At 39.3% G+C, this 20,653-nt stretch overlaps 6 protein-coding genes across 6 annotated transcripts; 2 read left to right on the top strand and 4 right to left on the bottom strand.

Annotated features, from left to right (window-relative positions):
• The first annotated feature begins 1,919 nt into the window (after positions 1-1,919).
• Positions 1,920-3,565, top strand: LOC106403846 (transcription factor DUO1-like). Its single transcript, XM_013844626.3, has 3 exons — positions 1,920-2,674; positions 2,743-2,998; positions 3,086-3,565. Exons 1-3 carry the CDS (start codon positions 2,484-2,486, stop codon positions 3,533-3,535), a joined length of 897 nt encoding a protein of 298 aa, XP_013700080.1. The 5' UTR covers positions 1,920-2,483; the 3' UTR covers positions 3,536-3,565.
• A 125-nt stretch (positions 3,566-3,690) lies between these two features.
• Positions 3,691-5,242, bottom strand: LOC106406816. The gene is made up of 4 exons (XM_013847552.3): positions 4,878-5,242; positions 4,484-4,642; positions 4,257-4,365; positions 3,691-4,046 (listed from the first exon to the last, which is right to left on the bottom strand). The coding sequence occupies exons 1-4, from the start codon at positions 5,214-5,216 to the stop codon at positions 3,844-3,846; spliced, it is 810 nt and encodes a 269-aa protein (XP_013703006.1). The 5' UTR covers positions 5,217-5,242; the 3' UTR covers positions 3,691-3,843.
• Positions 5,243-7,209: 1,967 nt separating this feature from the next.
• On the bottom strand, positions 7,210-8,709 carry LOC106406813. Its single transcript, XM_013847550.3, has 4 exons — positions 8,307-8,709; positions 8,046-8,204; positions 7,814-7,922; positions 7,210-7,619 (listed from the first exon to the last, which is right to left on the bottom strand). Exons 1-4 carry the CDS (start codon positions 8,643-8,645, stop codon positions 7,423-7,425), a joined length of 804 nt encoding a protein of 267 aa, XP_013703004.1. The 5' UTR covers positions 8,646-8,709; the 3' UTR covers positions 7,210-7,422.
• Positions 8,710-8,980: 271 nt separating this feature from the next.
• LOC106406815 lies at positions 8,981-10,445 on the bottom strand. The gene is made up of 4 exons (XM_022704364.2): positions 10,134-10,445; positions 9,612-9,770; positions 9,410-9,518; positions 8,981-9,330 (listed from the first exon to the last, which is right to left on the bottom strand). The coding sequence occupies exons 1-4, from the start codon at positions 10,428-10,430 to the stop codon at positions 9,128-9,130; spliced, it is 768 nt and encodes a 255-aa protein (XP_022560085.2). The 5' UTR covers positions 10,431-10,445; the 3' UTR covers positions 8,981-9,127.
• Positions 10,446-11,722: 1,277 nt separating this feature from the next.
• On the top strand, positions 11,723-14,452 carry LOC106355611. The gene has a single exon (XM_048760226.1). The coding sequence runs from the start codon at positions 11,867-11,869 to the stop codon at positions 14,351-14,353; it is 2,487 nt and encodes an 828-aa protein (XP_048616183.1). The 5' UTR covers positions 11,723-11,866; the 3' UTR covers positions 14,354-14,452.
• On the bottom strand, positions 14,403-16,536 carry LOC106405964 (palmitoyl-protein thioesterase 3-like). Its single transcript, XM_013846534.3, has 11 exons — positions 16,285-16,536; positions 16,111-16,195; positions 15,984-16,035; positions 15,871-15,891; positions 15,698-15,802; positions 15,552-15,614; positions 15,399-15,464; positions 15,275-15,313; positions 15,068-15,187; positions 14,889-14,981; positions 14,403-14,815 (listed from the first exon to the last, which is right to left on the bottom strand). Exons 1-11 carry the CDS (start codon positions 16,379-16,381, stop codon positions 14,543-14,545), a joined length of 1,014 nt encoding a protein of 337 aa, XP_013701988.1. The 5' UTR covers positions 16,382-16,536; the 3' UTR covers positions 14,403-14,542.
• Between the last annotated feature and the right edge of the window lie 4,117 nt (positions 16,537-20,653).

Below are 20,653 nucleotides of genomic sequence, written 5' to 3'. Positions count from 1 at the left end.
GTTAAAATATTTGATTACTGGAAAATAGAAGAGGAGTTGATAGCTGAGGGTGTCTTGTTGACAACCGAACCTACTCACCTCGTCAACCAAATTCCACTGGGACCGAATGCAGCAGTTCTTAGAGTCAAAATGGTTTTTAAACCTAATGCCTATATCTGGAGACCTACACCTGAAATGACAAAGATGGGTGATGCAGTACATGGGACAATAGCGTGGCCTCTAGATAAGATAAGACTACCCGATCAAAATTCGCCTACTGATCAACATTCACCTACTGAATCAAACAAGATATCCAATCAGGTAAGTTTGTAAATTCTTAGAAGGTGATTAGATATTGAATTGTTAGGTTGCCGGTGTTGATATTGTGGTGAATGTGTTTGTCTTTTTTGGTTTTAGAGTGATGGTAACAGCACTAGTAGTAGCAACAAAGGTGGCAAACAGAAGGTTGCTCTCTTGGACTGTCATAACTTAGGACAGAGAGTTGCTTTAGGTCGTGTGTTCTCAACTGATCCAGCAGAGAAAGTGCATTTCGTTCCTTTAGGTCCCAATGCTACGAAGGTTTGGGTAGAGGTTTCTGAGTTCGATGGGGCTCGAGTGTGGAGGCCAAACTCTGAAATCGAATTCATGGGTGATGCAGTAGGAAGCACCGTGGCTTGGCCAAATGATAACATTGTGTATCTCTAAGGATTACAATGTTGCTTTAGTGTGAACTTATAATGTAATCTCTAAGGATGTGTGAAAAACTATGTAATCTGTTTAAGTTGAATCTATGAAATTTATGTTTATTTATATAAGTTGATATTTTGTTTCAAAATCCCAGAAAACGAATTTGTGTAAATTTAAAAATATAAATATATAAAAATTAAAATTTAAAATATATAAATATATTAACATTATATATACAGCACAAATGAAACTGCTATAGTAGTACATATATACATTGCACTTTGGTAACTGCTATAGTAGAATTAACTAAAACAAACAGAAAACGCTATTTATAAAATTAGTAATAGCAGTAAAAAGACGCTATTAAATAATATTTAATTGCAGAAATAAAAGCGCTATCGTAGCGGAAGAAAAAATAGCACAACGAAATACCGCTATTTAATGTCCTCGACCTATTATGACGGGCGATGATACAGCGCTTAACAAACCGCTATCCTATCGTTAGATAGCGTTATTCGTCCGCTATAAAAACGCGTTTTTCTTGTAGTGCAGGTAAGTCATCTAAAGCCAGAAGACTTGCCTATAAGTCGTCTGGACGAACAGATCTGAGAAAAATCTCAATTTCATAGTTTCAACCAGTGAGATAACTTGTTTAGCACACATAAGTCTTCTCCAAACACCGAGAATCTCAAACAAAAGTGACCCACCAAGAATCGTAAGCTTCAATGGCTCTGTGAACCATAAAAAAATTAGAATCAAAATTTTGGGTTTTTTGGATGAATATGGAGAAAAAGTGAAAGAAATGTTGTTTTTAGTTCATAAGAATTGAGAAAGAAAGAGTGTAAATCGATTTTTAGGTGCATTAAGAGCTTCAAATTGGTTGCTCATGGTGGTTGGTGTATTGATGGCAATGAATATTTGAGGAAGATGAGGGTGATAGAGTAAAATATGCATTTTCGAAAAAAAAGAAAAGAAAAAGTGATGGCATTTTCGTGAATAATCTGAGCTTTTGGGATGAAAGAGGCAAATCAAAGTTAAAAAAAAAGCATGAGTTAGTTTTGTGTTTAAATTCAAGTTTTGAGTCTTATTTGCGAAAACCCCATATAAAAAACGTTAAATGTATTATTTTTATTAATATATTTTAAAATGTTGACTTAAAATTATATATATATATATATACATATATATATATTTTTAATTAAATTTTTATTTTTAATTCGTTTTTTAATATTTAAATACTTTTAAAATATGCTTATTTGATTAATTTGATTAATCAAGAGTTATTTTTTGGATTATGAAAAAAATTATACTAAATGGATAACTTAATGATGGTATTATACCAAAAGGACAACAATGTTGAATTTTTGTTCCATTTCGGCAATTTTCTCTTAAATTTATTTGTGGATGTTGACTTAAAATTGTAAGTTAATTTAACGTTTGTTGCTCAGCTAGAAAAGTTTCCAATTTTCACTAGAACTGCATGATTATTCTTTCTAAACAATTCAGCAATTACAAAACACGTAAACACAGGCTTTTTTAGGGAGTGCAAAATCACGTAAACGTTGCATAAGATGTGCATGCAAATGCAAATCGTTACCCCATGCGGTGAGTAAGCAGACTAAAAGATCGAATACAGTGATGGGCTCACCTAAACTGGGCTAACTTCTTGGGCTAGTAAAAATACGAGGGTATTTTAGTAATATTCTACATTCAAAAATTGGAGAGAAACTTGGAGAGTGGGGGAACCGCCTCCAACCGTCACTACAAGAAAATTCCGCAGACACAGCACAACACAACACGACTTACAAAACAAAAACATGGAAGCGGTTAAGAAGGAAGAGATAAAGAAAGGGCCATGGAAAGCCGAGGAAGACGAAGTGCTCATCAACCATGTGAACAGATACGGTCCTCGTGACTGGAGCTCCATTCGATCCAAAGGTCTTCTTCAACGCACCGGCAAGTCATGCCGTCTCCGTTGGGTCAACAAACTCCGTCCCAATCTCAAAAGGTATATAACTTTATTCCCTCCCCTCTTGTCCTCTTCTTGTTTTGCTTAAACGTTAGGTGTTTCTTTAGTGGGTGTAAGTTCTCTGCGGAGGAAGAGAGGACTGTGATTGAATTGCAGGCGGAGTTTGGGAACAAATGGGCGAGAATCGCTACGCATTTACCGGGAAGAACTGATAACGACGTGAAGAACTTTTGGAGTAGCAGAGTAAAGAGACTCGCTAGGATTCTCCATAACTCTTCTGATGCATCGACTTCTCCCAAACCACCTTCTCGTCGAAACAAAGGCAAAATCGTTAAACCAATCCAATACTTCTATCCCCCTCAGGTATATTATGTTTCTAAATGATAAAATATATACATTTTTAATTATTATTATAAAGGATTTTTCAGTTTGTGTGTGTTTCACTTTCAGAGTTTTGGTTTGGTTGAGGAAGAGGTGACTACAGCTTCTTCTTCATCTTCCAAGATTCTTCCTTACTCATCATCAGACCAAGTTGATGAAGCTTTGAGGTTGCCTGAATTGGGTATCAAGTTAGAACATCAGCCATTCGCTTTTTGGACTGATGATCCTCTCATGTCTGAGCCGCATATTGCTAATCAGCAAGCGACCATCCCTTTCTATCCAGAAAGCAGAGAGCTTTTGGCTAGACTCGACAATCCTTATTACTACGATATCCTCGGACCGGCTGGTTGTTCTGAGCCGTTGTTCGCTCTCCCTCAGCCGTTTTTTGAGCTGCCTCCTGCAGAGAGAAGATGTAGACATGTTTCAAAGGATGATGATGAAGAAGAAGCTGATGTTTTCTTAGATGATTTCCCGGCTGACATGTTTGATCAAGTTGACGATCCAAATCAGAGTCCTTAGATTGTTGTTGTTGTTGTTGTTTGTTTCTATTAGATTGCTTCCCCCTGCATGTGTGTGTTTAGGTCTAATTTAACGCAGACTCTAACTAGCTTTGTTTTTAGATGTGCTTCACAAGCAACACTCTTAACTACTTTGATATGTAATGACAATCCTTGTTTCTCTGTTAATGTTCTTTTGTTGGCAGAAGAAATGTAATATCTTATTTGACTGAATCAAACTTTAAAAATTTATTTCATAATTCATACAAAAGCAACTCAAATACAACCAAATAGTACAGCACAAGCACAATACTCTACCTTGACCATGACTCAATACCACTTCACACATGGTACTGCTGTGGTTTTCAAGCAATGGTACTTGATTCCAGCTTGACCGATCACTTCAAAGTCTCCAGCTTTAGTAGACTCTTCTTGACTCAAGACCTGTCTTCTCAGTTCAGCACAAGCACAATACTCTACCTCGTACACAGCTACGTCTTTATAGGTTGCAAATGTAGTCCTTACTCCTTCCCCTGCACATAGAGGTTCTTACAAGTCACACATTTGAACATTCGATTAACGAAAGAGATTATCAAAGATTTTTTGCTGCTGAATACTGAAACCTTGAGAGAAAAAAGAAAGAAAAGAAAAAGATTTTCTTTCTAGAGAAGCAGAATTTTTTTACTAATCAAGTCAATAGTGTGAGTGTACAAGATCCACATAACCAAGAATGTCTTGCTTACCGTGAGTGACTAAGAGCAAGTTCTCTGAAGGGTACTTATCAGCAAGAGTCTTCACCAAACTAAGAAACCGTTCTGTGCATTCTTCCACAGTCTCTTCCCATTGTGGCATCTGAACAAAACCATCATGACACACTCAGAAGAAGATCATCAAGTTTATAACTCAAATTGCTTCCAAGAAAACAACATACAGAAACAGAACAAAGACTAGGTCTAGAGAGATTGATTACCTCTTTATAAACAGGGTCTACGTCATGATCCACCATTCCCTCAGGAAACATAGCTTCAAGATCTGAAATCTTAAAATCGAATTTTCCATCTTTTGGAGCAACCTTAGGCCTAATAGCCATACTGTTCAGCATCTCACTCAAACCAAACTCGATAGACACCTGAAGCAGACAAGAACCAACCACCTTAACTAGTTTATACCATTACATACATCACAACCGTTATTAAGACCGGTCCTGAGATTTTGAGGGCTATATGAAATTTAGTATAAAAAATTATGTCTATGTAAATTATTCCTAAAATCTGGGGACCACAGACCGTTGTCTATGTTCATGACATTCCCTGAAGACAGTCATAGTTCAAGACTTATAGACTGGAAATGATTAAAATCTTGACCTTGAGCTTAGATTTATCGATGGAAAGAACGTCTTTAGACGACGTAGCGTTAGGGTTTAAGTCAACGGCAGAGAGAGCGGCGATAAGTTCTGAAGCAGTCTGAACGCAACGGATGAAGGGAGAGACGAAGACCCTGTGGATCGGAAACTGGATCTGAGACCGGATCCGCTGACCAGTTTGAAACGCACGAACCAAACCGTCCTGAACGAGAGGAGGGTCCCAAGGTCTCGAAGCTGTATCGGGCCAGAGTGGGTTGATCTTGTCAATGCGATCACCGTGACGCAGCATCAAGATGTTTTGGCAGCCATCGGTGGTGTTCAAATCAGCAGACGACTCCATTGTTGCTCTGATAGTGGTTGGTGGCGTGCACGTTGGAAGTATATATAGTACACATGACGTAAAGAATTAAAACATGTGTTTCATCAAATATTATTAATATTTTTAATATATATTTAAATCATAGAATTAGATTTTTAAATTACAAAACGTTAGCAGCTGGCCGTGATTACTTCAGTCAAATTATAATCTGTCTTAGTATCTATTAATCTTGTTGAAGATGATAAAGTTGAATGACCATCTTTACAACATTTATACAAAAATTGTTTTTCTACATTCAGATTCTGCATTTAGTTCTTCCCTTCTATAATGATCATTTACCATATGCTCAGTATCTACGCCATAATCTACATATGTATTTGGTTCTTCTAACCTATTAACATGTCGAGGCAATATTACCATATTCATAACCGTTTTCCTGTGAAGATACCAAATCTTCTAATTTCGTATAAACCCTTTCATATATAAATGAGTTCAAATATCTCATTCTTTTAAAACCCTACTATTATTGCAGGAAGATGAGAGACATCTTATTATACCGAGATTTGCTTCCGGTTGTTGTTGAAAACGCTTCATGAATTCGCCAAAACCTTCTACGTATTTTTCTGTAAGCAAATTGGTGTTTGGATCCAAATGAGGTTAATCCATCCACGAACGAAAATAATTTCCAGAAGACATGATTTTTTATGGATTTGTAGTGAGTGAAGAGAGTGAGGAGAGAATGAAGAGTGAATGAAGTGAATGAGAGGAGCTCGTATTTATAAAAGAAAGTTACCGACAGATTCTTGATGATATTTTGACGGAATAAATTAATTTTCGTTGGAATTCCATCAGACGTATCAAAGCATAAAACGGCTGTAAAACAGTCATATATTTCGTTGGAATTTCGTCGGAAATTTAAGGAACGGTCGTCGAAATTTTTTTTTTTTCTTTAATATTAGCAACAGTCAAAAGTTTCGTCGAAAATGAGTCGGAACTTCCGACGATTTTCCCATGATGGTTAACAATTCAAACCATTTAAAATGGTCGCATAATGGTTATATATTTCCCTCGCTATTTCGTCGGACTGCATCGCAAATTTCCGATGACCGCTGCTTTGTCGGAAAGTGGTCTGAATATTCCTACGAAATACCGACGAATGGTTATATAGGGCAATTGTCGGTATTCATCGGAACTTAGATGCAGACATGTTTCAAAGGATGAAGATTTCCCGGCTGACATGTTTGATCAAGTTGATGATTCAGTTCGAAGTTCTTAAGACTGTTGTTGTTTCTATTATTTCCCACTGCATGTGTGTGTTTAGGTCTAATTGACGCAGACTCTAACTAGCTTTGTTTTCAGATGTGCTTCACAAGCAACACTCTTAATTACATACATTGTTATGTAATGATAATCCTTGTTCTCTATTAATGTTCTTTTGTTGGCAGAAATATAAAATCTTATTTGATTGAATCAAACTTTGAAAACATATTTCATATATAATTCATACAAAAGCAACTCAAATACAAACCAAATAGTACAGAAACATATGAAGAACTGAAGACAGCTGACCAAACCGGTGTTCGGCTTATGACATGATCATGACTAAACCTGATTCCAGCTTGACCATAACTCAATTGCTTTTGTACTTGAGACCTCTCTTCTCAGTTCAACATAAGTACAGTAGTCTACTTCGTACACAGTTGTATCTTCATAGAACGTGGATAATGTTGTTCCCACTCCTTCCCCCGAAAATTCCATCAAAGAGTGTTAGAGTGTAACAATATATCGAAACAGCCATACAAGATCAAGAAGTAACGTAGGAGTTTATACAAGATCATTTTTGATGTTTCAGTCTTTGTTTAATCTCACGTAACATAAATTTCTGAGCAGATTATTTTGCAAAAGGATCACGAGCACGAAATTACTTATTTTTCTTTATAAATCATGACTACCTTGTAGTTATGGTCCTTCCTTCATGACAATCATATTACTGATCAGGTTTAATATATTGAGATAGATGACAAAAAACGTCATTATTCTTCGAGAGATAAATTAAAAACAAAGTCTTGGCTAGCGCAAAGCAATTTGTAAATGACAGACGATAAATCTTTTTATTTGAGTTTAGAATCACTCGTTCTTAATATCCAGTATCTAGTTTAATTTCGGTTTTCCAATGTCGTGATGATCTTCTGGAGACACTGACACAACTCGAGAGTTGGGAACATGATCATTTGTCTGCTGTGGTGGTCAAGGAATGGTACTTGATTCCAACTTCACCAAGACTTGTCATCACCTCAAAGCCTCCAGCTTTAGTAGACCCGTCTTGACTCGAGACCTTTCTTCTCAGTTCAGCACACGCACAGTACTCTACGTCGTACGTATCTACTTTTTTATAGGTTGCAAATGTAGTCCTTACTCCTTCCCCTGCACAGAGAGATTGAACATAAACCGATTAATTATCATAGACTTTTTGCTCTAGTGCAACCACAGAACAGCTTTGCTACATGGACACTGAAATCTTAGTAACAAAAAGAGAAGCAAAGCAGAGATTTAAAACTAATAAAGTCAAAAGGTGTGTGTGTACAGTACAATAACAGAACCAAGAATGCCTTGCTTACCGTGAGTGACTAAGAGCAAGTTCTCTGAAGGGTACTTATCAGCCAGAGTCTTCACCAAACCAAGAAACCGTTCTGTACATTCTTCCACAGTTTCTCCCCATTCTGGCATCTGAACACAACCAACATTGACACACTCAGAAGAAGAAGATCATCAAGCTTATATACTCAAAATACTTTCAAAGAAAATAACATACAGAAACAGAACAAGACAAGGTCTAGAGAGATTGATTACCTCTTTATAAACAGGATCAACGTCATGATCCACCATTCCCTCAGGAAACATAGCTTCAAGATCTGAAATCTTGAAATCAAACTTCCCATCTTTTGGAGCAACCTCAGGCATAATAGCCATACTGTTCAGCATCTCACTCAAACCAAACTCAATAGACACCTGAAGCAGACAAGAACCAACCACCTTAACTAGTTTATACCATACAGACAAGACAACTACCCTTATTAGGACAAGAAGCACCAACGATGATCAGAATCTGACCTTGAGCTTAGATTTATCCATGGAAATAACGTCTTTAGACGACGTAGCGTGAGGGTTTAAGTCAACGGCGGAGAGAGCGGCGATAACTTCTGAAGCGGTCTGAACACAGCGGATGAAGGGAGAGACGAAGACCCTGTGGATAGGAAACTGGATCTGAGATCGGATCCGTTGACCAGTTTGAAACGCACGAACCAAACCGTCCTGAACGAGCGGAGGGTCCCAAGGTCTCGAAGCTGTATCGAGCCAGAGCGGGTTGATCTTGTCAATGCGATCACCGTGACGCATCATCAAGATGTTTTGGTATTCATCGGTGGTATTGGAATTAGCAGATGACGCCATTGCTGCTCTGATGGTGGTTGGTGGCGTTCCCTACGTTTGATGTACTAGTTATACATGACGTAAAGAACTAAAACATGTGTTTCATTAATAATATTATTTATATTTTCATTTATTTAAATTATAAAACTACAAAAAATGAACCCCTCATATAAAAACAGTATATTTTTAAATTATAAAAGTCACGGGTCTTTTGATAAAAAAAAATGTAAAAGTCACCGGTCTTTTTTTTAAAGACCGTCTTTAATTAATCCTACATGAACACTTGAACAGTACCATCTCGTTGTCTTGTTTCCTCCGGTGCATTAACTTTTTTGCCGTGTAATCAAGCATAGATGTCATACAATTTGTTTTTATAAATCTTGTAAACTTCAACGTACATTTTCGTATAATATTTATAATTTAGCAAAAAAAAAACAGTAAACCAAGTGTTTGGCTAGTAGCAGAGGAGTTTCAGCTGGAGTTTCTGCCCCGAATTAAACCGGCTAAACCGGAGATTGGCTTATTACCGGGTCATGTATTGGAACATTGTGTTCCCTGAAAGACACTCCATGACTAGTAACCACCTCGAAATCCACAGACTCACCAAACCCATCCCTTCTTCTCAAGTCAACACAACCACAATAATTTACCAAGCGCTTGGTTGCGTCTTTTAAGTACTTGTAAAGTATAGTACTTACTCCTCCCCCTAAAAGAAACGTTTCTCAAGATTAGAGAGATGTTGGTTTTGATTTTAAACTAAAAATGCCATAATCATTTTTGCTTACGATGAGTGATTAAGAGCAAGTTCTCAGAAGGATACTTCTGTGCAAGAACTTTCAATGTATTAACATATCGTTCCCTGAAGCCTTCCGCAGATTCTCCCCATTGTGGCAACTACACCGACCCAACATGGAATCATGATTCAAATATATCTATATCAAGTTATACTCAGAAATGAAGAATTTAAAAAGTCAGATCTAGAGTTACCTCTTTATAAACCATATCGACATTATGGTCCATTGTTCCTTCAGGAAACATAGCTTCAAGATCTGAAATGCTGAAATCAAACTTCCCATCTTTGGGAGCAACGTTACTCTTAATAGCCAATGAGTTCAGTATCTCGCACAATCCAAACTCTATAGCTACCTGGAGCAGACGAGACAAGGCATTAGCATCTAGATTCCTTGAATCAAAAAGTACACGTAATATGTGAGTGTATATATCTTAACTTACATACACGTAGTGGCGGACCCACCAGAAAATTAGACTGGGGACATAGGTGTTATTGGGAAAAATTGAACCCTGATTTGGGGGTTCAGTGCGGGAATTTAAGACCAACTATGCTACAACATACTAATGAACCAAGCTTACAAATCTTGTGTATGTTATTTTTACCAGTGTCAATTGATCACCCATCCCTCGTCAAGTGGGTCCGCCCTACACGTATACTTTGTAGATACACATACTTCATATTTATATATGTATAGCTAGGGCGATATGGTGCCTAACCTTGAGCTTAGAGTTATCAATGGAAGGGACGGCGGAGAGACCGGCGACAACTTCAACAGCAGTCTGGATGCAACGTAGGAAAGGAGAGACAAAGACACGGTGAATTGGAAACGCAACGTGAGAACTGATTCTTTGGCCGGTATGAAAGGCTCGAACCTTGCCGTCGTGAATGAGCGGCGGATCCCACGGTCTTTCAGCGGTCGAAGCCCAGAGTGGCTCAAAACGGTCCATCCGATCGCCGTGACGCATCACGATGACATTTTGGTGGCCATTGATGTTTGATTTAGCAGACTCCATTTCTCTTTTTTTTTTTTTTTTTTATGTGTAGTCTGCGCGTCTATATGTGAGGGGTAATTTATACATGCAATAGAACGTACAAGAAAGTTTTTCTTTTGTTAAGAACGTGTAATAAAATTTTGAAGGAATTAGACTCTTTTAGTGGAGTCTTATTCCACAGTAGGAAATTGCTAGGAAAGATATCACTACACAAGGAAGTTATTTGTTTCACACGACTAATTGGTACGAATTTATTTATTTTATTTTATTTTTGTATATCGATGGCAATTACTACAAAATTTATATTTTACAGTATATAATCGATAATTATTATAAATCACAATTAATTGAAATACATTACAGCAGCCTTTATAGAATTAACCTGGAAAGACTACGTACGTCAATCTAATGGCTAAAAGGATATTACTTCTAAGACTGTACATGTCGACAAATTTGATTGTAACTGGAAATATTACATCAATGTAAAGTCATTGTTTAACAAGATTTGGAATCAGTCGTGCAGTTCCACGGCGGGACGTGTTGTAGTATCTTCGTCGTCACACCGTCTTGTAAGGTAAGTGTAATATAATCCTATCGCGAAGTTACATCTTTTTTACACCGCACGTCCTATTATCCATCTATTTTACTCATTCCAACTTCCATATGCTTTAGGTGAATAGCGGTATATGTGAACAGAAACACATAACTTGGAGGCAATTTCTAACCGGTATTCACATCTATTATCTCAATTTATCTAACATCCCCATTGCTCGCTAATAAAAATGTAACTCCGTTGTTTCTTTTCTGTTCATCCATCACGTAGATGAAACTTAACTCCAGTAAAACTATTTCCAATGGTGCATCATTTCGAGAGAAAACATCAGAAAATGAAAAAAATCTTCTCCAATGGTGTTTCACTTTAAGGAATTAAGTGGACAGTTAAAACCAAGCAGATTGGTTCTATGAATTATATACCTACCAACGTCATCAAACTGAATCAAAAGTACACCACAACCGAATCAATTTCAATCACGTCAAACCTGAAACCATTTTAAAGTTATTATTTTAATCTGTTTACTACTTTTATAATTATTTTAGTTTAACCGCAGTTTGATTTTTTTTTTTTTAATTTGTTTTTACAAATCTAACCAAATAAACAATCTAAGGAATGACCGAAAGTGTCGTAGCCCATATAGCTTCTGAATCCTTCAGGCGTGGCCCATATAGTTTCTTAATACCCAAGAACCATGATACGACGTCGTGCACTCGTGTAAATATAGGCAATGGTCTTTCAGACAAGGATCTTCGAAGCTGTTGCAGATAGAGTTTCACTTTCACACACTCTTTGGTCTTAACAGCTTTAATGTTAGATCTGTCTCTTACCTCGTCCCGAAGTCTCCTCTCCTTACATACCCTTCGAATCCCCTAACAAATCAAATCCCACACTCTAGATCTCAATGCCGTCTCCGTACACCAAGCGTCGCTCCGTCGCCGCGCCTCCGTCTGTCACCCGTCGGTCGAAAGGAGGATTCTTTTATAAACCTATCCTATTCACTCTGTTTCTCCTCGCCTTGCCGTTGTTCCCTTCTCAGGCTCCGGAGTTCGTCGGCAGCGAGACTGTGCTCACCAAGTTCTGGGAACTGATTCACCTCCTTTTCGTCGGCATTGCTGTCGCTTATGGTTTGTTTAGCCGTAGGAGTGTTGAATCATCACTTGATTCAAGGATGATGAGCCGTGTAGTAGATCAGTCTTCCTTGTCGTATGTATCTAGTTTCTTCCCTGTTTCCTCTGTTTTCGACGAGGATTCTTGTGATTTTAGGAGTTATGAGAGTAATGTGAGTGCTCGAGGTTCTCTAGCTGTAGTGAATGAGAGAGAATCTGAGTCGTTCAGTCAAGTGCAAGCTTGGAACTCGCAGTATTACCAAGGGAGATCTAAGGTTGTGGTTGTTGCTCGACCAGATTATGGTCTTGATGTCCATGTTGCGCACCAGCCATTAGGCTTGCCGGTTAGGAGTTTAAGGTCTGGTTTGAGAGATGGCGCAGCTCTTGAGGACAGCTATTGTGATGAAGCTGTAAACGAGGAAGCTGGGGAGTCATTGGCTGATAAGGATTTTGATGAGGTCGTGGCTGCTCCTCCGTCTCCACCTGTTGTTGTTCCATGGGATTCTAGACCTGAAATGATGGCAATGGGAGACGACTATCTTTCAAATTTTCAGCCTCTATCCGTGGATGAAACCCACTATGCCGCCTTTGAATCAAGATCTTCTCAGTCTACTGCTTCTTCTTCTTCTTCTTCTTCATCAAGAACTAGCTTTGAGTCTCATACTCAGAACAGATTCTCACCTTCTCGTTCTGTGTCTGAAGAGTTGTTAGACCCGAATGTGGATGAACCAGTTAAGGAGAAGAGTCTTGAGGCTTCATCACGGTCTAGTTCTCCATCTTTGCCCCCATCCCCACCATTAGTGACTGATGATACACACAGGCGTGTCTTACATTCTCGGCATTATAGTGATGGCTCTTTGCTAGAGGAAGATGTAAGGCAGGGACTGGAAGATGAACTGGAGAGGAGTGAAATTAGAGACAGAAGAACAGAGATCTTCAGCAAGAAGGAGCTGGGATCTAAATCACTGAAACTGACTGCTGAAAGTTCCCGGAAAGGGAAGAACAAATCTCGCAGATCATATCCTCCTGATCCCATCTCATCTCCCGTTAGTGGTGCTGATGATTCCACAACTAGGAGGCGTGATCGTGATGACCAATTGCTTGAAGACAATGTCAGGAAAGGATTGGAGACTGACCATAACAAGGTGAGGGTCAAGAAGGGACGGAGTCAAGACTCTTTGCCCCCACCACCACCACTGCCTCCATCTCCACCATTAGTGATTGATGATACACACAAGCGTGTCTTGCATTCTCGGCATTATAGTGATGGTTCTTTGTTAGAGGATGATGAATTGGAGGTGAGTGGAGTCAGAGGCAGAAGAACAGAGATCTTCAGCAAGAAGGAGCTGGGATCTAAATCACTGAAACTGACTGCTGAAAGTTCCCGGAGAGGGAAGAGCAAATCTCGCAGATCATATCCTCCTGATGCTGATGATTCCACAACTAGAAGGCGTGATCTTCAGCACAAGAGTGATGATCATTTGCTTGAAGACAGTACCAGGAAAGGATTGGAGTCTGACCATAACAAGCTGAGTGTCAAGAAGGGACGGAGTCACGAGTCTTTGGAGCTAATAGCAGAAGCTTCAAGCCTGACCATTCCTGCTGTAGGTGTACTGTTGCAACCAACGAACACCAAAGCTTCAAAGCGTGCAATGCGTTCTTCACGAGAGGGCCGTGACACTTTGCCGGTGAAAGACATCAAAAGAAACTCAGAGGATGACTTTGTGGATTTGGATAAGTCCAGAAAGAAAGAACTTCATGGTGATAACAAGGAAGTGAAATCAAGTAGTCCGAGACGTGAACCACAATCTTGGAGAGGTTCTAGTAAAGCTTCATCTAGAGGGAAGTCCGTGAGGACCATAAGATCTGATCGCCATGGGAAACATCTAAAGGCAGATGGAGATTCATCTCATGACCGGACAGAACCTAAAGCAGAAAGCCACGGAAGAACAAAACCAAGAAGACAATGGCAACAAGAGCTAGCAATTGTGCTACACAAGGAGAAGCTTCCAGAAACTCACGCTAAATCAGAGCCAGAAGACGATGATGCTACTGAAGAAACCGAGGTAAAGCAACTTCAACTAACCTTGGAGGAAGAAGAAGAAGCTGCAGCAGCTTGGGAAAGCCAGAGCAATGCCAGCCATGACCACTACGAAGTTGATAGAAAAGCTGATGAGTTCATAGCCAAGTTCAGAGAACAGATTAGGTTGCAGAAGCTTCATTCCGGTGAACAACCTAGAGGAGGTGGAATTGGCATTATCCGAAACAGCCATTTCAGATGACACACTCACCCATTGCTTGTATTATTGAATGTATGATTGATTCCAGATGTTGTGATAATAATATATATATATATATGTGGACTTATCATGTTTATTTTATCTCCTGAGATTTTCTGTAATAATAACAACAATCAGATTCACGCAACATGACACGAGTATGTTTAGTAAGAAAACAAACAAACAACACAATCAGGTTGAGACGTGACGCAGCACATGCTGAAGCTGATCCACCTCCGGACCAATCAGGTCCAAAACGGGGTTCCCCACACTAGAAAGCTCAGAAACTGCCATTGTTATAATAGATGATGATGATGATGGTTTGTCAGAGAGGTATGGCACTATATGCTTCTTCATGTCTTCATGAGATATCTGAAGATGGTTTCCAGAGACGTTAACGAACATGACCTTTCCAGCTTCGTCTAAAGTTCTCAAACCGATCCAGTCCTCGGTATACAGCTTGGTCTACACAAAATCCAAACAAACACTTGATCATAGCTGCCATTTAAAACAATGATTAAAGGAGTTATTTAGTTACCTCTTGTGGTGGAAGAATGGTCTTAAAAGACCCATCAGGATAATATCCAAACCATGAGGTCTCTTTAGGTATCAGTATTGTATCATGCTCAAACTGAAAATAGATACAAGAAAATAGAGAAGTGTGTTAAAATCAACAAGAAACACTTAGCAGGGAAGCGGGTTTCGATAAGTGCTAACCATAATAAGCACAAGATTCTCCAAGCTTGAGAACCTCTCTTTGTAAGTGGAGTTTTTAACTGGAAGTTCGTTGTTTAACTTTGGGAGAAACCTACAACCTTCCAGGTAACCCGCAATGTCCTATCAAAGCCTTAGGTTACAACAACAACAATACTGAAAAAAATATATATAATCTGAAACTTTAGAACCTTTTAATGAAAAACTTACAGTAGGGATTTTGAGAAAACCGCTAGGAGCCAAGTGTTCCTGAAACTCAATCAACAAGGTATGCTAAGTCTCACTTCCCTAACAGAAAATATACGCAGAAGCTGAATAATAGTTACTAACTTACCTGCATATAGTCGCTATAGATCTCTGTTTTGATCATACTATCCAACATGATGCAAATCCAGGTAACCTAAAAAAATCAAGCAAATGTTTACAAAAAAACTCAGTGTTTATGACAGAAGAAACCAAAGTTTTTGGAGGGAAGATAGTAACTTACACCACAGAAAGGAATGGAAGCAGTGCCAGCATGAGGTCCCCCTACCGATACAAAACTCTTAACCTATATTAAACCACAATAACAATAATCACTACAGAGATAACATTCACAGATACAGATAGGAGGCCTGTGTTAATGGAACTCACAGGTGGTGCATCATCGCAGAACTCAATGAGAGCACGACCAATCATGTTACCCTGAGAAAGCCCCACGATGCTGTAACCATCACTCAGCTCAGGCATACTTTTCACCTGCAAGTGTCAAAATACATACATGATGAAATAGGTCTTCAAAAGCCCAATTATGCAGTTGATCTGACCTTCTCACAAACAACAGCTGTCTGCACAACAAAAAGAGACAAAAAAAAATTAGATTTTTATACAAAGTTAACCATTCTTGGAAGTTGGAACATATTCATATATATAATCTCACCTGCTCAAGAAGAGGCATGGTCCATGAGTCCCATGAGCCGTTCCCAATCTCCCTGAATAAACATCAATAACGGATTAAACACACACAAAACTTGAGACAAGGACTGAATATAAAAAGAGGAACATACAAGCAGTATCCTTGTGAGCCAGACCAATCACTTAAAAGCTCTGTGAAATGTTTCACTCCTGAGTTACTGCACTTATCCCCAATCCCTGCAGGAAAAAAAAAAACGCAACCTTTCACTTTAATTTTCCAGAGATTTTGGAATTCGAAACCCTACAAAACACTCTTACAAACTTACCATGAAGAACTATGAAAGGAACAGACGAAGCGATTGTAATGAAAGAGCAGATTAGGGCAATAATAATAATAATAATCGCCGCCTTATGAACAGCCATTAATCTAGGGCTTTTGGTTTGGGAGAAGAGGAGAAAAACAAAAAGATTCGTATTTTCTCCGGTACCGTAACTATCTCCGCCGGCGAATTTAGTCTCGTCTCCGACCGGATCGTCGCAGAGAATTATATGTTTTGTTTGATGAGATATCTTGGTGGTGGTTGTTCTTTATTAGTTGTTGAGCACGTGGGTGACACGCGCTAAGTGAGTTAGTTGGCTTTTAGTTGGTTTCTCTTATCCCCGCTTGGATCTCGCGCGTGGATGAGTTATTTGTCAACAAGAGTTTTTCTTTTAAAGATATTTGCTTATTTAAACCGGTCTTTGAGTGGAAAAATACTCTTTTACAACAGCTTCTCCTAGCTAGTATTAAGCCTTGTTCGGAAACTCGCTAGGCGCAACGCGTGCGGTTGGATAGGGCCTAGCGCCGAATCAATAAATCGGATATTGTACGTGGATTAATCGGCGAAGAGTTTTAGGTTAAATATATACTTTATGTAATGTTTTAGCAGGAATGACCCATAGTCTAGTGGTTATTGGTTTCCTATATTCTTCTCAGCACCCGGATTCGAATTGCTTAGCAAGCTTTTTTGTCATTTTTCGGATTTTAGGTTAATTAATAGGAAAATGACAAAAACAACCTTGTCTTCATCATAATTCTGCATTTTCTCTCCCAAAGTTAGAGCCGCCATTATTTTTTTTATTTCGATTCAACTGTTTCTTTCTGCTATTCTTGTAGGTTTTAACTATAATTTAACAAGTATAACAAATACGTACGTCATTTCGAACACAAAACGTTCGAAAACGATGATTTAAAAAAATGTCCGATTAATTGACCGTATTGCACCAAATCGCGACGGTGCTATAGCGCAACGCGAGTTTTCGGCGAGTTTCCGGCCGCGGACACCGTGTTTTCGAACAGGGGTATTAAGTGAAGTCCACACAAAACATCTCCATCGCCGCTGTTGAGAAAAGAAAGAAAATTTCGTTTCTTTGCTCTGTTTCGTTCACTTTGATTTCGGTATCTCTCACCTCTGACGTTGTTTCACTCGTGTGTATTACGTTTGTTTTCGGAAAGTAAAGACACACAGATTTAACTCGGAAATCCACTAGAAAGCTTGGTTACACTTAACCCTTAGAGACCGAACAAAACGTTAGACTTGCGGCTGCTCTCTGTGTTTCTCAACTGCTCTCTTAACCCTAATGTCTCAGCTTTGTGTCAGCTTTATAGCATTTGTGAAGGTGGTGCCACGCTCCTCTCTCTCCTTTGTTTTACTATGCTTTACCGTACAGAGGAAGAAAACAAATGCCAGCGAGAAGGGAGGCATGGTTAATTACTCTGTTGCCCCTCAATACCGTTAAGTCTCACACGTGAGCTCCCCATGCGTGATACTGTTTCCTTAACGACCCGCTGAGACCCTCTGCTTCGAGTAGAGACTCTTCGACACTTAGGCAAAACTCAACAAAACTCTACCTTGCCGTAGTGTCAACTTTCATCTTTTTCTCTTTAGCTTTCTTTCTAGTGTTACTTGATTTCCTCCTCGGATCCTGATACTCTTATCAGTTACTGGTAATCCGGAGCTTCTCCATTGCGCTCAGGAACTTGTTCACCGGCAAGACCTTAGTAAGCATGTCTGCCGGATTATAGACTGTTGATATCTTCAACACCTTCGTTTCACCATCAGTGATTGTGTCTCTGATGAAGTGAAATCTTTTCTGTATATGCTTTGTCCTTTCATGGTGGACAGCATTCTTTGCTAATGCTATAGCACTTTGAGAATCGCAGTGAATCTCCACTGCTCTTTGCTTGAATCCCAGCTTGTTCATCAAACCCTTTAGCCAAATGGCTTCTTTTGCTGCTTCTGTGAGCGAGATGTACTCTGCCTCTGTTGTAGATAATGCCACCACAGGCTGTAGACTTGATCTCCAACTTATAACGTTACCACCAACTGTAAACGTATATCCAGTAATGGACCTTCGCTTATCAAGATCGGCTGAATAATCTGAATCGCAATATCCCGTTGCTACAAACTCTCCTTTTCCCTTGAACTTTAGTCTTGTGTCAAGCGATCCTTGTATGTACCTCAGTACCCACTTAACTGCTTGCCAGTGAACCATCAGTGGTTTCCCCATGAACCTGTTTATCATTCCAACTGGACACTCGAGGTCTGGTCTCGATCCTATCATCAAATACATGATATTTCCGACTGCATTTGCGTAGGGAATAAACTTCATTTGATCAGCTTCTTCTTCCCTTTCTTTATCAGTTGCAGATTTGAGTCTCATATGTGCCCCCAAGGGCGTTTTCACCGGTTTACAATTCTCCATTCTGAAGGTTCTCAGTACCTTCTGAAGATACTCCTTCTGAGACAGTTCCACAACTCCTTCTTCTCTGTCTCTCTTGATCTCCATTCCCAATATCCTCTTGGCTGGACCAAGGTCTTTCATTTCAAAAGTAGCACTTAGACTTCCCTTCAACTCCCACATTGTGTCTTTGTTCTTTGATATGATCAACATATCGTCCACGTATAGCAGAAGGTAAGTCCTCTCTTCTTCCCTGGTCCTCTTAAAGTACAAGCAACTGTCCTTCAGACTTCTCGAATATCCTGTAGACCTCATGAAAGCATCGAATCTTTGGTTCCACTGTCTTGGTGATTGTCTCAGACCGTATAACGATTTTCTTAACAGACAAACTTTCTCAGGTGCGTTCTTGTCCACATATCCTTCAGGCTGATCCATGAATATCTCTTCGTCCAAGGTTCCGTGCAAGAATGATGTCTTAACGTCCATTTGCTCCAGTTCTAGATTGAAATGAGCAACTGCAGACATCATTAGACGGATCGTGACATGTTTAACTACGGGTGAGAAGATTTCTTGAAAATCAATGCCTTCCCTCTGAGAGTAACCTTTGGCAACAAGCCTAGACTTGTGTCTTGGTCTCTCAACACCCGGGATTCCGACTTTCCTCTTGAACACCCACTTACAGCCTATTACTTTCTTCTTCACTGGTCTCTCAACTAGATCCCATGTATGATTCTTGATAAGTGATACCATCTCTTCATCTGTTGATCCTCTCCAGAGTTTGCTCTCTGGACTGAGCATTGCTTCAGCATAACTTTGCGGTTCAAGATCTCCACCATCCTCAGTTAAGTTATATGCAAAACCAAGATCTCCTAGTTCATCATATCTCTTAGGAGGTCTTGTAGTTCTTCTTTCTCTGTCTCTCGCTAACTGGTAATCAGCGAGACTTGGTGGCATATAGTTCTCCTCTGAATCTGTCTCAGACTCTGATCTTTGTTGCTGTTCTAGTGGTATGTTTCCTTGGTTAATGTTGTCTTGCTCGTTAGATCCACCTTCTTCTGTTGCTTTATTTTCTGTAGTTACATTGGGAGTACTTATCACAATAACTTCAGGTTCAGTTTCTGTTCTTTCTTCAGTCTGTCCAGTAGAACTCTTGAACATAACTTCTTCATTAAACATAACGTCTCTACTTATTACCACCTTCTTTTCTTCAATCAGCCACACTCTGTAGCCTTTTACCCCCGTTGGATAACCAAGGAACACTTCTTTCTTGGCTCTCGGATTCAGCTTCCCTTGATCTGAATGTACATAGGAGATACATCCAAAACTTCTCAGACCACTCAGGTCAGGTAAAACCCCTGTCCACACTTTCTCTGGTATCTCATACTCGATCGGAGAAGCTGGTGTTCTGTTAATTACATACACAGTTGTTGAAGCCGCTTCTGCCCAAAACATCTTATCCAAACCAGACTCACTGAGCATGCTCCTAACCTTTCTCCATTATCATTTTGTTCATTCGTTCTGCAACGCCGTTTTGTTGTGGAGTGTAAGCACACGTTCTGTGTCTTATAACTCCCTCTTGCTTGCAGTAACCATCGAACTCAAGATTACAAAACTCAAGTCCATTATCAGTCCTCAACTTCTTAACCTTTCTGCTTGATTGATTCTCAACCATCGTTTTCCATTCGACGAACGTTCTAAAGGCTTCATCCTTCTTCTTCAGAAAATATATCCAGACTTTTCTGCTGTAGTCGTCAATGAATGTCATGAAGTACTGACAGTTTCCCAGAGAGCTTGGTACTGACGGTGCTCCCCAAAGATCTGAGTGTATATACTCAAGTTTTTCTTTTGTAACGTGCTTCCCTTGACCGAAGCTAACCTTATGAGATTTCCCATACACACAGTCTTCGCAGAACTCAAAACCTTTCATCTTATCTGCTTGTAAGCATCCTTTCTTGATCAATAAATTTGTGTTCT

Source organism: Brassica napus, chromosome C6 (genome assembly GCF_020379485.1).
Source record: "Brassica napus cultivar Da-Ae chromosome C6, Da-Ae, whole genome shotgun sequence".
Lineage (NCBI taxonomy): Eukaryota > Viridiplantae > Streptophyta > Magnoliopsida > Brassicales > Brassicaceae > Brassica > Brassica napus.
This window is presented reverse-complemented; position numbering and strand designations above follow the sequence as displayed.

Coding starts and splice junctions, on each gene's coding strand:
- LOC106403846 (XM_013844626.3), top strand. CDS start 2,484: ATGGAAGCGGTTAAGAAGGAAGAGATAAAGAAAGGGCCATGGAAAGCC. Junction 2,675..2,742: donor CTCCGTCCCAATCTCAAAAG/GTATATAACTTT, acceptor GTGTTTCTTTAG/TGGGTGTAAGTTCTCTGCGG. Junction 2,999..3,085: donor AATACTTCTATCCCCCTCAG/GTATATTATGTT, acceptor TTTCACTTTCAG/AGTTTTGGTTTGGTTGAGGA.
- LOC106406816 (XM_013847552.3), bottom strand. CDS start 5,216: ATGGAGTCGTCTGCTGATTTGAACACCACCGATGGCTGCCAAAACATC. Junction 4,366..4,483: donor TAGACCCTGTTTATAAAGAG/GTAATCAATCTC, acceptor GGTTTTGTTCAG/ATGCCACAATGGGAAGAGAC. Junction 4,047..4,256: donor CTTGCTCTTAGTCACTCACG/GTAAGCAAGACA, acceptor CTCTATGTGCAG/GGGAAGGAGTAAGGACTACA.
- LOC106406813 (XM_013847550.3), bottom strand. CDS start 8,645: ATGGCGTCATCTGCTAATTCCAATACCACCGATGAATACCAAAACATC. Junction 8,205..8,306: donor TGGATAAATCTAAGCTCAAG/GTCAGATTCTGA, acceptor TGTCTGCTTCAG/GTGTCTATTGAGTTTGGTTT. Junction 7,620..7,813: donor CTTGCTCTTAGTCACTCACG/GTAAGCAAGGCA, acceptor CTCTCTGTGCAG/GGGAAGGAGTAAGGACTACA.
- LOC106406815 (XM_022704364.2), bottom strand. CDS start 10,430: ATGGAGTCTGCTAAATCAAACATCAATGGCCACCAAAATGTCATCGTG. Junction 9,771..10,133: donor TTGATAACTCTAAGCTCAAG/GTTAGGCACCAT, acceptor CGTCTGCTCCAG/GTAGCTATAGAGTTTGGATT. Junction 9,331..9,409: donor CTTGCTCTTAATCACTCATC/GTAAGCAAAAAT, acceptor CGTTTCTTTTAG/GGGGAGGAGTAAGTACTATA.
- LOC106355611 (XM_048760226.1), top strand. CDS start 11,867: ATGCCGTCTCCGTACACCAAGCGTCGCTCCGTCGCCGCGCCTCCGTCT.
- LOC106405964 (XM_013846534.3), bottom strand. CDS start 16,381: ATGGCTGTTCATAAGGCGGCGATTATTATTATTATTATTGCCCTAATC. Junction 15,188..15,274: donor GTTTTCTCAAAATCCCTACT/GTAAGTTTTTCA, acceptor AGGCTTTGATAG/GACATTGCGGGTTACCTGGA. Junction 14,816..14,888: donor CCATTCTTCCACCACAAGAG/GTAACTAAATAA, acceptor GATTTTGTGTAG/ACCAAGCTGTATACCGAGGA.